Source organism: Maylandia zebra, unplaced genomic scaffold, assembly GCF_041146795.1.
Source record: "Maylandia zebra isolate NMK-2024a unplaced genomic scaffold, Mzebra_GT3a scaffold11, whole genome shotgun sequence".
NCBI classification, from domain to species: Eukaryota; Metazoa; Chordata; class Actinopteri; order Cichliformes; family Cichlidae; genus Maylandia; species Maylandia zebra.
The window spans coordinates 6,844,650-6,860,000 of NW_027490041.1; the positions used below are offsets into that span (position 1 = coordinate 6,844,650).

Sequence of the window (15,351 nt, forward strand, 5' to 3'; positions counted from 1 at the left end):
GTTGAGGTATTATTTCAGCTTTTCTAATGCTAATCAGCTGCTCGTGTTTGTAAACCTGCTTGTTCCCATGATTACGCATCTTAACTCATCATCATTATTAATCTATGTATTACTTTTATGTATTAGTCATCTATTCGTTGTAATCATCTATCCTTGCAGTTGTTTATTACACAAAATAAATTATATTATCACACTTCTGGCCACATAGAGTTGATATTCACTGCACATGCTCACATTAACCTTAACCAGAGGGTTTAAAAACAACAACAATGTCTACATACCATATCTTCTGCTGCCATGGCCTGGTGAACAACAAATTGGTTAAGGGTTCCCTGAGCTTTCATGCCACTCATGTGCCCACCACTAGAAGCATGCTGCCAGTCCACCATGGCCTATGAAAAAAGTGCGACGGCACACAGTGCAGTGCGCTTTATAGGTGTTATCGCGCACTTTTTCCAGCGAGGTGTTTTCATTTTCCCATTCCTCCCTGCACTTATGCAGCCTTTTTTTTTCTTTCTCGGTGGGGTACAAACATTGCTGGTCGAAGGTGTACTGTCGTCCGAGACTTGCACCGCAGTGTCAGCGTTTGTTTCCCTGTTGGCCATGCTTCTTTTTGTGGTCATCTGTTGTCTTCCGGTATTTTCTCAGCGAGCGACCTTTCCTCTACCAATGAGATAAGTGGTAATCTGAATTGTCATACTCGTGCGTAAGGTCATTGGTCACAAAGCAGGAGAGGGGCTGGGAATTATGTTTTCAAACAAAGCGTTAATTCCATTAACATTTATAGACTACTTTTGATTCTCTCTGTATTACAGGACAAAGTGCGTCCCTTTGGAGCTCAATACGGGACGTGTACTTTTTATTTATTTATTTATTTATTTATTTATTTTTTTTGCCTGTCCCGTTTGGCTCTTTTGCATCAGAATTGTTGTCTAAAGGCAAAGAAAGATGCCCAACGGATTTACTTTACCAAATTGACCATCCCAGCCTTGCCATAATGGTCCATTTGATTCACCTTTTATTGTTTATTTTATTTTCACTTACTGAATACGGGACAGACTTGACTGGGGGAAAGAAGGGGAGAAAGAAAGAGGGAAAGAGAAACAGCTGAGAAGAGGGACGGGGGAGAAGGGCAAAAAACAAAAACCAACAGAATGGGCAGGAAAAAAAAAATGCATCTATCGATCACCTGGATCACCTGCTGAGAAAGAAAAAAGAAAGCAAGCAGAAGAGAACAAGAGCAATAGAATAAACAACATCACGATGATATATGGGAATATGACAGTAAATACTAAATGTTAAACATTATTGTGCAGCACATAAGATCAACAGCACACAGTGTGCTTTGAGGTAGGAGCCAAAAAGGGTGTAGTTTGTGGGTGTGATCACCCGTGTGTACACCTGTGAGCATGGACGCGCTTGTTTTTTTTAAAAGGTTCCTTCATGTAATGATCTGCTAGAGGGTGTGGGGGGGGCCACAGCAGGTATGGAGGAGATCAAAACTCCAGACATCCAGAGGCCCCCAGAACACAAGAGACCAAGGAAGACCAACAGAGGGGCAGCCGCGCCACTGACGTGTACTTTTCTTTCTAAATACGGGACGATTCCGTTATTCAAGGGACGGTTGGCAACCCTACGTCAGACACAGCAGACATTTAGTGATGATCTCACTGTATGTGGTCTTTTAGCGCCTCCTAGTGGTGAATTTGTGGAGTGGTGTTAGTCTGGGTGAGGAGTGTAACTATTGAGTGACACAGACCGAGCCTGCATGCTAGTAGCACCTTAGCCACAGCTCGGGTGTGGAAAAGCTGAAAAAGAAGGTTTTCTAGTTTGTAACGAGGAAAAAACTGAGAGGACTGAGTTAAAGAGAGGCTGGAGAGTAACACAGAGCAGCAATGAAAGCTGTTCACACAGTTTAGACAGTTTAGCATCAAATGTTCTAGTGAGTTAGGTTAGCTCCATGCTAACGAACAAATCAGCTAACTAGCAAGCCAGCTAACTAGCAGACCAGCTAACTAGCAAACCAGCTAAATGTAGCCACAAGCTGCGACTGCGGTTTTATAACGAGAGCATCAGACACTCAGACTGGTTTTCTTTGTGGATGATGATGTATTTTTATTCTAATCCTTCATGGTGATGCTGCCATTCACCCACTGCTCCTGGCAATGTTGCCAACTCCTCAGTAAGGAAAATTGCTATTGGCTGTCCTAAAAGTTGCTGGAAGGAGGTCAGTGTGAATGGACTGTTGTCATTGGTCTGAATGTGTCACTATAAACATGTGCTCTTCATTATTGTGTGTGTAGAACAACAAATAAAACCAAATCACAAAAAGCTTCAAGTCAAAAACACATGAAACTTTGAGGGTTTTTCCCTAGGATGAGGAAGCAGACTCGGCCCCAAACAGCTGGATATATGGATGGTTACCACAGCAACCACAGCAGTGCGCTCTGAGTATATTTAGTTGTATAAAGGTGTTTGTGGTGTGTTGCAGCTGAAGCAGCCTCATGTATGTTGACACAGGGAGAAAATAGTGTGAGAACACTGTTCACAGCAGTCACAGCTCGCTGCCTTCAACAGTCTCTTCCTTCCTTGTTTAGATGTCACTGATATCACCGCTCTCACACTGACCACCTGTTGGAGCTAACATGCTAACATGGCTAACAGCAGGATCACTACATGTAGTCCTTAGTGATGGAAACTGGAACCATGAAGTCAGTGATGCTGGAATAAGCATCTCCACAGTGACACTAATGGTAACTATCATGACTCTTTGATGATATTCTGTGAAACACTGACAGAGAAAAGTGTTGGACAAATCTGAACAAGTCTACTTAATATACACGACTGTCCATAATTTTGATGGACACATGTTTTGGAGAAACGCCCTCCCTCCTGCTGCTCAGTTCACTCCGCTGTTCCACTCATTTTTGTTCATTATAACCTGTTTTATTTTGGTAAGTATGGTCTCTGGTGTCAGACGTTGTCTGGATGAGTTTCAGCTGTGTCACATGACCCTCCTGTGTTGACCTCAGCTGTATAGATGGCTCTGTCCTTCCCTCAGTCTTTATGTCAGTGTCAGTTTCTCCTCCTCATGTGCTGCCGGCCTCTTTTAGATTCTCTTTAGTTTGTTCCTCGTGTCCTTTCATTCCTCAGTTTAAGACACCAAACTCATCAAAGGTTCAGTCTGCCTCCTGAAACACTCCCATTCATGACATGAGACCAATACAAGATGTCCTTGGCAGCACAAACACTGTTTTAAAAGCAGCGATGGGCAAAGCCAGGCTTCGTCAAACTGAAACACTGGAAGCATTTGTGCCATCTTGAAGATGCTGTTCTGTGAAACGGGGACACAGACGAGCCCAGCACAGTTCACAACACAACTACAGACACACAATACATCAGTTTAGTCAAACAGAACAGACTGCTGTGTTTACTGTAATAGGCACACAGGTTTACAGCTGTTTGTTGGCCTCATGTTTTGCTCCCAGCCGTGAAGCTTTGGATGCGTTATGTTGACTTTGAGGTTTTCTGGGAGTTTGTGTCATCAGTTCTACACACTGTCAATCAAAGTTACAAGCTGGCGTGGCGTTAGCTTTGATTTGGAATCACTTTGAAAAAGATACATTTCCATGAAAAGATTAAATGTGTTTTCTTTCTTTATACAAAGTTTGTCCCATTTTCACAGGCTCATTCTGACCAATCAGAAGCCTCCATTTCACGCACATCTTTAAGTCGTCCTCAGCTGAACATCTTCTGAACCATTAAAAAACTTTCCTGAACTTTACCTTCTAACACTGGCCTGATGTTTCACTGTCAGTCTGGAGTTTGGCTCATAGTGAACCTGCACAAGTCCTGTTGGATTTGACAGACTCAAAAAGGAAAATAGAGCCTGGAATCAATGTGTTTTTCTAGCTTTCCTTTTTATAGGATCAGTATTTTCAGTATTTCTACACACAGTCTGTGAGTAACAGCTGACAGTGAGGATGATATCCCTGAATGCAGTACATCCTATTTTCTGTTGTAAGTAGAAAAAAGTAGAGCGCAGACAGAGCTGAAAACTGGGGCCCGTTCTTCGTACCTCGCTTACTACATCCAAGATCAAATGACACATCCAAGACCAAATCATCGCGCTAACCGTGAGCTCGCTAATCCGGTTCTCCGAACACACCTGTTGTTGACGATTAGTACAACTGGATGAAGTAATGTGAGATCACTGGGTGTCGTAAAAGGGGCTACGCATCGATAGTAGAAACATTGATCAGCAACCCGCTGATTGGTCGGCGAAAATGTCGAAGGGGCGTGCACGGTATTTTCTGGCAGCAGAGCAAGAACTCTTGAGTGAGGGATTTCAGGAGTTTCAGAGTTTAATCAGAACGCAAGGGAACACTGCAAAGGCTGCAAAAGCAAGGAGAGAGGGCTGGCAGGAAGTTGCTGACAAATTAAACTCGTAAGTAATTTAATAATAACAATAATAATGGAGTGGATTGATATAGCGCTTTTCAAGGCACCCAAAGTGCTTTACGATACCACTATTCATTCACTCTCACATTCACACACTGGTGGAGGCAGCTACAGTTGTAGCCACAGCTGCCCTGGGGCAGACTGACAGAAGCCAGGCTGCCATATCGCGCCATCGGCCCCTCTGGCCAACACCAGTAGGCGGTAGGGTAGATTTATCATTTCACACCATATTATCCAATATTATATTACATTATATTATATTATAATATGTTATATTATATCCCCTTTCACATTAGAGCCACAACAGGACCCACTAGAACATGGGAACAAGTAAAAGTGGAATACAGGAGTATTCTACAGAATGGTAATATTTATCACTTATATTGCTTGTCGTCTCTTGGAAAGAGACCCTGGAATACTCTGTTTGTTTGTTCATAACAGCAACCAAGAAAAGGGCAGAGCAAAAACAAAGACAGGTGGTGGTCCTGCACCCCCTCGTCAGCAAGTTGGTTAAGTGAATAATACCCTCACGGGAATATCGATATCTCTCTATGAGCACACTGTCGCGCTGAGCTAAAGGATCCTGTCTGTCCCGCAATATACGCTGAATTCTGAGGACTCTCCTTATCAATCTTGCACCTTCCGCAATGGGTGGCTCGCGTATACGGACAGGACATGGCTGCGACAGACTTCCCAAATCCACCTTCGCTTTTATAGCCGTGGTCTCTCATCTTGATTACACGAAGTAATTTGCAATTACTACTCTGAAATATGAATTACATCTGTAATAATCACATACATGTAATAGAATGTTAATAGTACATTTCCCTTTTTTAGGAAATGACCTGTATGTATCTGTGTGACATCTATTAAAGGATCAAGTGCTGCATTATCTTTAGTTACATTGATGTTATTTATTTATGGTGAAACAGTGGTGGAATATCGCTGTTGCTTTCGTATAAATGACGCGGACATACCTGCGTGGCCGCGATCTAATCCTGTTTACATAAAGTAAACCTGCTCCCGAGCAGGTTTACGCTTACGGATCTGTTGCTATGACAGCAAGTCCCGGATGAGCTTCGGGGAACCGAACGATCCAGGATCACGCGAAATCGTCAACAATCAAATCCAGCTAACTTACTTAGCGAGGTACGAAGAACGGGCCCCTGGTGCCTGTTTGATTTAGTCCTTGAAGCAGTTTTTACTGTTTTTACTGAGATCTTCTAATGATGTTACAGACAGTGTGTGGCTCTCTCTCTGCTGATAGGACTGAATGTGTGTGGAATAAACTGAAGCAGTGATATAAAAGCATCATTCAGCCATTAAAAGGGTCAAAAAGACCAGTCAATGAAAAATGGGAATTCCCGAGACTGGCAATGCCTGGAAGCCGCAGGTATGCCACCTGTGGCAGCTGAGGTCACGTGATCTGAGTGTTTGAACCAGACGTTGGAGCAGCGTTTCCAAACATCTGCACTTCAGAAGCTCCAAAGTGTGGAAACGTCACTGTGGAGCATCTCATCCCTATCTAAGAGATTTTCTTGCCTCTGCAAAGCGAAGCTTGCAAACAGCACCATAGTTTGTCAATCCCAACCAATCAGAGCGCTCCTTATGTCACGTCACATGACTCGTGTGTTTTCCTCTTTGCTTAGCACCCAAAGAACTAAAGAAAGGCTAAAAGGACGTTCAGCCAATCAAATCCCTCCTAGGAACAGGAAGTCTAGAGAGGAAATGGAGCAGAGAAGGAGAATCACCAGTTTAAATGTCTGAGTTTTAAACTGGTGACCCTCTAAAGAGGCTTTTATTGACTCTTTCTGTTTTCTTTACAGCTTTTTTCACCATTTAAACTGTTTAATATCAGATTTAGAAATAACTTTTGGACAGTTTTTCTACATTTGCACTAAAATGAGACATAAATAATGACTTTCTGACTTTACGTTGGACTAATCTAACGACTCAGCCTGGCTATGTTGGACTGGGTGTGGAAGCAGCTCCCAGTTTGAGTTCAGGAGACAGACACCCTCTCTACTTTGAAGATCAGCTTCAAACTTTCCTTTTTGATAAAGCTTATAGTTCGAGCTGGATCAGGTGACCCTGAACCATCCCTTAGTTATGCTGCTATAGGCTCAGGCTGTTGGTGGACTTCCCATGATGCTCTGCTTTCTTCTCCCCTCTTTTCACTCCTGATGCTTTTATATGTCACTACTGCATGTCCTTAACTTTTGTCTCTCTGTTTTGTTCTTGTCTCTCTGAGCTCATCTCTTCTCTTTCCCCTCACCCTGCAACCAGTCATGGTAGATGCTCCTCCTGGAGCCTGTTTTCACTGGGAGGATCTTTGTGTCAAAGGGAGTTCTTCTTCCCACCATCACCAAGTGCTGCTCACAGTGGATTGTGTCGCGAAATCTATCAATGTAGAGCAGTGAGACAAACCACGGAGGCCCCAGAGAAGTGCAATCAAACGATGAGTTTATTAACACACAGGAGAAAACATCAGCCTATGTCTTCTGACAAAAATACATGTTGTGGACACTTACAAAGCAGTGGGGTACACGCCCCCCCTTGGCGTCAATAAAAATAGTCAGAGTAAAATATGTTCCAGACATTAGTCACAGTTAATGGTACATCTTGTACATGTTTAATGGCTATAAACAGACACAGAACTTCTCTTTTCTGTAACACCTTCCATACAAGGTAATAAACTTCAAGCCCTCGGGGTCTCTGGGGCTAATTATTGTCTCTGGTCATCTGTTGCCAAGTAGAGTAAATATAGTGAGACACCAAATGAGTTAAGGCCTCAGGCCTGACACATTCCTAGATTATATGTGTTATATGTATTGTAAGCATCCATGCAATCATCCTGTTCTAGTTTCCCTCAGCATGGATCACCTGGACAGTCACGCCAGTGAAGCTTAAGACCCTTAATGAACCGAACATCAACTCGACATAAGCACAAATATGCAATGTGTATGAAATACTTCTGACCGTACTTGTAATAAAAGTTAACATAATGGAAGGATCCTCAAATGAACATGTTCAATAGACAACTTTAATGCAATATCAATACTGTGAGAAATATTATTAGATGGAATAATGCTGTAAAGAACATTATTAATGCAGTTATAATGATGCAGATTATATGGCAGCAATAAAAGAATTTCTGTATCTCCACAATTGTCTGATGGTTGGGGCTTTCTCTCTAATATTGGAGGCTGTTACCTTACACTGTTAAACAGCTTCAGATGACTGTTGTTGTACTTTGGGAATTGTCACTTATAAATAAAGTTACATTGAATGGATGTAAATGGATAGATGTTATTGTGACAAAGAGAAAACGATTGTTGACAGATTGATTGTTGTTTTGTGTGTCTGCAGTCTGTCAGGCTGTCTGATCACAGAGGAAGGCTGTACTTCTCTGGCCTCAGCTCTGAGCTCCAACCCCTCCCATCTGAGAGAGCTGGACCTGAGCTACAATCATCCAGGTCCCTCAGGAATGAAGCTGCTGTCGGCTGGACTGAAGGATCCAGGCTGGAGACTGGACACTCTCAGGTATGGAGAGAAAATCTGATAGAGGAGAAAGAGCTGGAAACATTTCCTGTGTCCTTCACTCACTTCCTGTTTGTTTCCTGCAGATGACACATGAACAATCACACATGCAGGAATATTTTCAGGGACAAACACACTAGTCTAGCTGGATAGTTCATGGATATTTATGTAGGGGTCTCCAAGGAGTCTGTTTGCAGGAACATTTAGGTCACAGGTGTACCTGATATAGATACCAGTGTACCTAATAAAGTGTCAGCTAACATTTGGAAATGCAAGCTTAAATAATGACAAACTGTACATTCACAGCTGAATTCACAATAAATTTGTTCTCAAGTGCACATTTTTCTGTTATTGTTCTCAAACAACAGAATGAGAATGAAATATTGATTCTAACAGGGCCCATAAACTTTACTAACTAAACATTACTGTGAGCAGCTCCTCCATCACTTCAAAACTGTCATCAACACCACGGACATACATTGGGAGCTGGGCAGTGTCGGTGATGTCTGTGGTCTCATCAAGAGCGACTGAGTATACACTGAAACATTTGGCTTTCTCACACAGTTGGTCATAAATGTCACTTGACAGGTCAGAAATGCGATCTGCTGCGGTGTTGGCAGAAAGGCTGATGTTGCTAAACTGACCTTTCTTTCCCGGACAGACTATATTTGCAGCCTGCAATATGCACTTTTAGACAAATGCACCTTCTGTGAATGGCTTCCCTGCTTTAGCAATCATCTCACTAACCACGTGGCTCCGACTGCTGCATTATTCTCTTTGGTTGCTTTCTTGGAGAAATCTTGCTGCCTCAGTAGATCTGTTTTAAGACTGGCAACCCGGTTCGCTCTCTCGTCTCCCTGGTATTTTGCATCCAGCTCAGCATGTCTAGTTGTGTAATGACGTTTCAAATTGTATTCCTTGTGCAGCGCAACTTTCTCTGTGCAAATAAGACAGGTCGGGGTGCCCCTGTGCTCAACAAAGAAATATTGCATTTCCCACTTTTCCTGAAATTGTCGGTGCTCATCACCAACCTTTCTCTTCACCGCAGGCTTTGAAAAAGACATGTTTGGGGCTATGTGACATTTATAATTAGTGTGAATGCTTGAAAAGCATTCACAGTATTGTTATTCTAATCTTTATTATTATTATATTTTATTCTGTATTCCGTACGTTTTTTGTAATCCTACTCCTTCAAAACCGTTCAACTTAGAAAAACCATTCAAACACCGTTAGATTCCTATTCTTTTGGACAACACTGCTTCTATTTTTCATATTTTTAACATTTATATTTTAAATTTTATTCAACTTTATTCAACAAAAATTTATAATGTATTTCAATGGGGAGACCCTTCAAATCCTCATTCAACTTACTCATTTTTAAACTCTTACTACTTCCACATACATTGACATAGAGCCACCATTCAAACTTTAAAACGAAGACAAGACATTCAACTATTCAACTTGTATTTATCTTTTCAATATCTATTATACTTTTTCTTCAGTTCCAGTTTAAGTTTCATGATGTTTTTTCACCCGTTTCAGAGTTTATAATGGGTGTGTATGGGACGGAATGTTGGGGCTAGAGTGAGAGAGCTCAACTGCTAGAGTGAGAGGAGCAAAAAAATTAATCTTAAAATCTTTTTTAAAACTGCTGCTGTGTCCACAGCGTTTGCTCTACAGCCACCATTTTACCCTCAAAACGTAGCCATGGCTGTCCTCTTTCATCCAATGTGTTTACTATTGTCCTAGGTGTTATGGTTCTTTCATAAATGTCACCAATGCACAGCCTCCTCCCTCCAACTCTTCCATAGACTCTAATGTTAAAATGGCTCAGAAGGTTCGTTTGAAAATCAGAAGAGCATGGTGTCTTTACACTGTCACCACGTCCATATAATAAACTCCACAGGCATGAAAACTGAGAATTAGGTAGACTAGACATGGCTGTCGCTCACGGTGAAAGAATTTTGTCAATACGACATGTACTTTTCATTTGGGAAGAATTTGTTTGGGCCTGACTTTTCTGTTCATTTTAAGGAGCAAAAGTGAGGCGCATGTCTGTGTACGTGTGTATGGAGCCATTGGGTGCGGTCACTATAGCAACCAGGCTCACACCTGCCTGCTTAACGAGCTCTGCCTGCCACTGTACCAAGATTCATCTTAAACACTTCTCTTTCAACTGCTGCTGTGTCCACAGTGTTAAAGCCATCATTTTACCCTCAAAACGTCGCCATCGTTCTTTTTCCAACATCTTGTCTTTCAAAGCTCAGACATTTAAACTTTTTAAACTGTGTGGATCAAAGTGGAGGGATCACATTTTCTTCATTCAGTGATTCAAAGAATATGACCTTTTAATATTCTTTCAGATGTTTTCTGACTCTAAATGTTCTTTTCTCATTTCTTAGGGTTTTCTAATTTACATTTAAAACATTTTCAGCTTTTTTCCAACTTCTGCTTCTGTGTAACCTTCAGCTTTTAGCAGTTCAGCACTGTTGTTTTCAGGTTAAATTCAGGTTGTTTTTTTTTGTTTTTTATCTCATTCAAAATTTTTAACTCAAAATTCAGCAATTAATTCATTTCAGTCCATACATTCAGATTCAAGCATTCACACTGCAGTTTCTTCAGAAAATGCACTTTCTAGTTATTATTATATTTTATCTATTCCGTACGTTTTTTGTAATCCTACTCCTTCAAAACCGTTCAACTTAGAAAAACCATTCAAACACCGTTAGATTCCTATTCTTTTGGACAACACTGCTTCTATTTTTCTCATTTTTAACATTTATATTTTTAATTTTATTCAACTTTATTCAACAAAAATTTATAATGTATTTCAATGGGGAGACCCTTCAAATCCTCATTCAACTTACTCATTTTTAAACTCTTACTACTTCCACATACGTTGACATAGAGCCACCATTCAAACTTTAAAACGAAGACAAGACATTCAACTATTCAACTTGTATTTATCTTTTCAATATCTATTATACTTTTTCTTCAGTTCCAGTTTAAGTTTCATGATGTTTTTTCACCCGTTTCAGAGTTTATAATGGGTGTGTATGGGACGGAATGTTGGGGCTAGAGTGAGGCAGCTCAACTGCTAGAGTGAGAGGAGCAAAAAAATTAATCTTAAAATCTTTTTTAAAACTGCTGCTGTGTCCGCAGCGTTTGCTCTACAGGTATGATTTTACCCTCAAAACGTAGCCATCGCTGTCCTCTTTCATCCAATGTGTTTACTATTGTCCTAGGTGTTATGGTTCTTTCGTAAATGTCACCAATGCACAGCCTCCTCCCTCCAACTCTTCCATAGACTCTAATGTTAAAACGGCTCAGAAGGTTCTTTTGAAAATCAGAAGAGCATGGTGTTTTTACACTGTCACCACGTCCATATAATAAACTCCACAGGCATGAAAACTGAGAATTAGGTAGACTAGACATTGCTGCCGCTCACGGTGAAAGAATTTCGTCAATACGACCTATACTTTTCATTTGGGAACGATTTGTTTCGGCCTGACTTTTCTGTTCATTTTAAGCAGCAAAAGTGAGGTGCATGTCTGTGTCGTGTGTATGGAGCCATTGGGTGCGGTCACTATAGCAACCAGGCTCACACCTGCCTGCTTAACGAGCTCTGCCTGCCACTGTACCAAGATTCATCTTAAGCACTTCTCTTTCAACTGCTGCTGTGTCCACAGTGTTACAGCCATCATTTTACCCTCAAATTGTCGCCATTATTGTTCTCTTTCCAACACCGTGTCTTTCAAAGCTCAGACTTTTAAATTTTTTAAACTGTGTGGATCCAAGCGGAGGGATCACATTTTAGTCATTCAGTGATTCAAAGAATATGAACTTTTAATATTCATTCAGATGTTTTCTGACTCTAAATGTTCTCTTCTCATTTCTTAGGGTTTTCTAATTTACAATTAAAACATTTTCAACTTTTTTCCAACTTCTTCTTCTGTGTAACCTTCAGCTTTTAGCAGTTCAGCACTTTTGTTTTCAGGTTAAATTCGGACTTTTTTTTTTATCTCATTCAATATTTTTAACTCAAAATTCAGCAATTAATTCATTTCAATGCATACATTCAGATTCAAGCATTCACACTGCAGTTGCTTCAGAAAATGCACTTTCTAGTTATTAGTGTGAATGCTTGAAAAGCATTCACAGTATTGTTATTCGAATCTTTATCTGCCTGCTTAACGAGCTCTCTCTCTCACTCTGCCAAGATTCATCTTAAACACTTCTCTTTCAACTGCTGCTGTGTCCACAGTGTTAAAGCCATCATTTTACCCTCAAAACGTCGCCATCGTTGTTCTCTTTCCAACACCGTGTCTTTTAAAGCTCACACTTTTAAATTTTTTAAACTGTGTGGATCCAAGTGGAGGGATCACATTTTAGTCATTCAGTGATTCAAAGAATATGAACTTTTAATATTCATTCAGATGTTTTCTGACTCTAAATGTTCTTTTCTCATTTCTTAGGTTTTTCTAATTTACAATTAAAACATTTTCAGCTTTTTTCCAACTTCTTCTGTGTAACCTTCAGCTTTTAGCAGTTCAGCACTTTTGTTTTCAGGTTAAATTCGGGTTTGTTTTTTTTTATCTCATTCAATATTTTTAACTCAAAATTCAGTAATTAATTCATTTCAGTGCATACATTCAGATTCAAGCATTCACACTGCAGTTTCTTCAGAAAATGCACTTTCTAGTTATTATTATATTTTATTTTTCCGTACGTTTTTTGTAAGCCTACTCCTTCAAAACCGTTCAACTTAGAAAAACCATTCAAACACCGTTAGATTCCTATTCTTTTGGACAACACTGCTTCTATTTTTCATATTTTTAACATTTATATTTTTAATTTTATTCAACTTTATTCAACAAAAATTTATAATGTATTTCAATGGGGAGACCCTTCAAATCCTCATTCAACTTACTCATTTTTAAACTCTTACTACTTCCACATACATTGACATAGAGCCACCATTCAAACTTTAAAACGAAGACAAGACATTCAACTATTCAACTTGTATTTATCTTTTCAATATCTTTTATACTTTTTCTTCAGTTCCAGTTTAAGTTTCATGATGTTTTTTCACCCGTTTCAGAGTTTATAAAGGGTGTGTATGGGACGGAATGTTGGGGCTAGAGTGAGGCAGCTTAACTGCTAGAGTGAGAGGAGCAAAAAAATTAATCTTAAAATCTTTTTTAAAACTGCTGCTGTGTCCGCAGCGTTTGCTCTACAGGTATGATTTTACCCTCAAAACGTAGCCATGGCTGTCCTCTTTCATCCAATGTGTTTACTATTGTACTAGGTGTTATGGTTCTTTCATAAATGTCACCAATGCACAGCCTCCTCCCTCCAACTCTTCCATAGACTCTAATGTTAAAATGGCTCAGAAGGTTCGTTTGAAAATCAGAAGAGCATGGTGTCTTTCCACTGTCACCACGTCCATATAATAAGCTCCACAGGCATGAAAACTGAGAATTAGGTAGACTAGACATTGCTGTCGCTCACGGTGAAAGAATTTTGTCAATACGACTTTTACTTTTCATTTGGGAGCGATTTGTTTCGGCCTGACTTTTCTGTTCATTTTAAGCAGCAAAAGTGAGGCGCATGTCTGTGTACGTGTGTATGGAGCCATTGGGTGCGGTCACTATAGCAACCAGGCTCACACCTGCCTGCTTAACGAGCTCTGCCTGCCACTGTACCAAGATCCATCTTAAGCACTTCTCTTTCAACTGCTGCTGTGTCCACAGTGTTACAGCCATCATTTTACCCTCAAATTGTCGCCATTATTGTTCTCTTTCCAACACCGTATCTTTCAAAGCTCAGGCATTTAAACTTTTTAAACTGTGTGGATCAAAGTGGAGGGATCACATTTGAGTCATTCAGTGATTCAAAGAATATGACCTTTTAATATTCATTCAGATGTTTTCTGACTCTAAATGTTCTTTTCTCATTTCTTAGGGTTTTCTAATTTACATTTAAAACATTTTCAGTTTTTTTCCAACTCCTTCTTCTGTGTAACCTTCAGCTTTTAGCAGTTCAGCACTTTTGTTTTCAGGTTAAATTCGGGTTTTTTTTTTTGTTTTTTTTAATCTCATTCAAAATTTTTAACTTAAATTCAGTAATTATTTCATTTCAATGCATACATTCAGATTCAAGCATTCACACTGCAGTTTCTTCAGAAAATGCACTTTCTAGTTATATTTTATTATTTTTCCGTACGTTTTTTGAAAGCCTACTCCTTCAAAACCGTTCAACTTAGAAAAACCATTCAAACATCGTTAGATTCCTATTATTTTGGACATGACTGCTTCTATTTTTCTCATTTTTAACATTTATATTTTTAATTTTATTCAACTTTATTCAACAAAAATTTCCCATGTATTTCAATGGGGAGACCCTTCAAATTCTCATTCAACTTACTCATTTTTAAACTCTTACTACTTCCACATACATTGACATAGAGCCACCATTCAAACTTTAAAACGAAGACAAGACATTCAACTATTCAACTTGTATTTATCTTTTCAATATCTATTATACTTTTTCTTCAGTTCCAGTTTAAGTTTCATGATGTTTTTTCAGCCGTTTCAGAGTTTATAATGCGTGTGTATGGGACGGAATGTTGGGGCTAGAGTGAGACAGCTCAACTGCTAGAGTGAGAGGAGCAAAAAAATTAATCTTAAAATCTTTTTTAAAACTGCTGCTGTGTCCACAGCATTTGCTCTACAGGTATGATTTTACCCTCAAAACGTAGCCATCGCTGTCCTCTTTCATCCAATGTGTTTACTATTGTACTAGGTGTTATGGTTCTTTCATAAATGTCACCAATGCACAGCCTCCTCCCTCCAACTCTTCCATAGACTCTAATGTTAAAATGGCTCAGAAGGTTCGTTTGAAAATCAGAAGAGCATGGTGTCTTTACACTGTCACCACGTCCATATAATAAACTCCACAGGCATGAAAACTGAGAATTCAGTAGACTAGAAGCTGCTGTCGCTTATGGTGAAAGAATTTCGTCAATACGACTTTTACTTTTCATATGGGAACGATTTGTTTCGGCCTGACTTTTCTGTTCATTTTAAGCAGCAAAAGTGAGGCGCATGTCTGTGTGCGTGTGTATGGAGCCATTGGGTGCGGTCACTATAGCAACCAGGCTCACACCTGCCTGCTTAACGAGCTCTGCCTGCCACTGTACCAAGATTCATCTTAAGCACTTCTCTTTCAACTGCTGCTGTGTCCACAGTGTTACAGCCATCATTTTACCCTCAAAACGTCGCCATCGTTGTTCTCTTTCCAACATCTTGTCTTTCAAAGCTCAGAGATGTAAACTTTTTAAACTGTGTG

General features: G+C 39.9%; 1 protein-coding gene across 1 annotated transcript in view; it reads left to right on the forward strand.

The window, feature by feature from the left end:
• LOC143416015 (protein NLRC3-like) overlaps window positions 1–15,351 on the forward strand; it is a 77,868-nt gene that overhangs the window by 55,327 nt on the left and 7,190 nt on the right. The window contains exon 3 of the mRNA XM_076881372.1: window positions 7,831–8,004. Coding sequence (XP_076737487.1) covers window positions 7,831–8,004 — 174 coding nt within the window. The remainder of the gene's footprint in view (window positions 1–7,830; window positions 8,005–15,351) is intronic.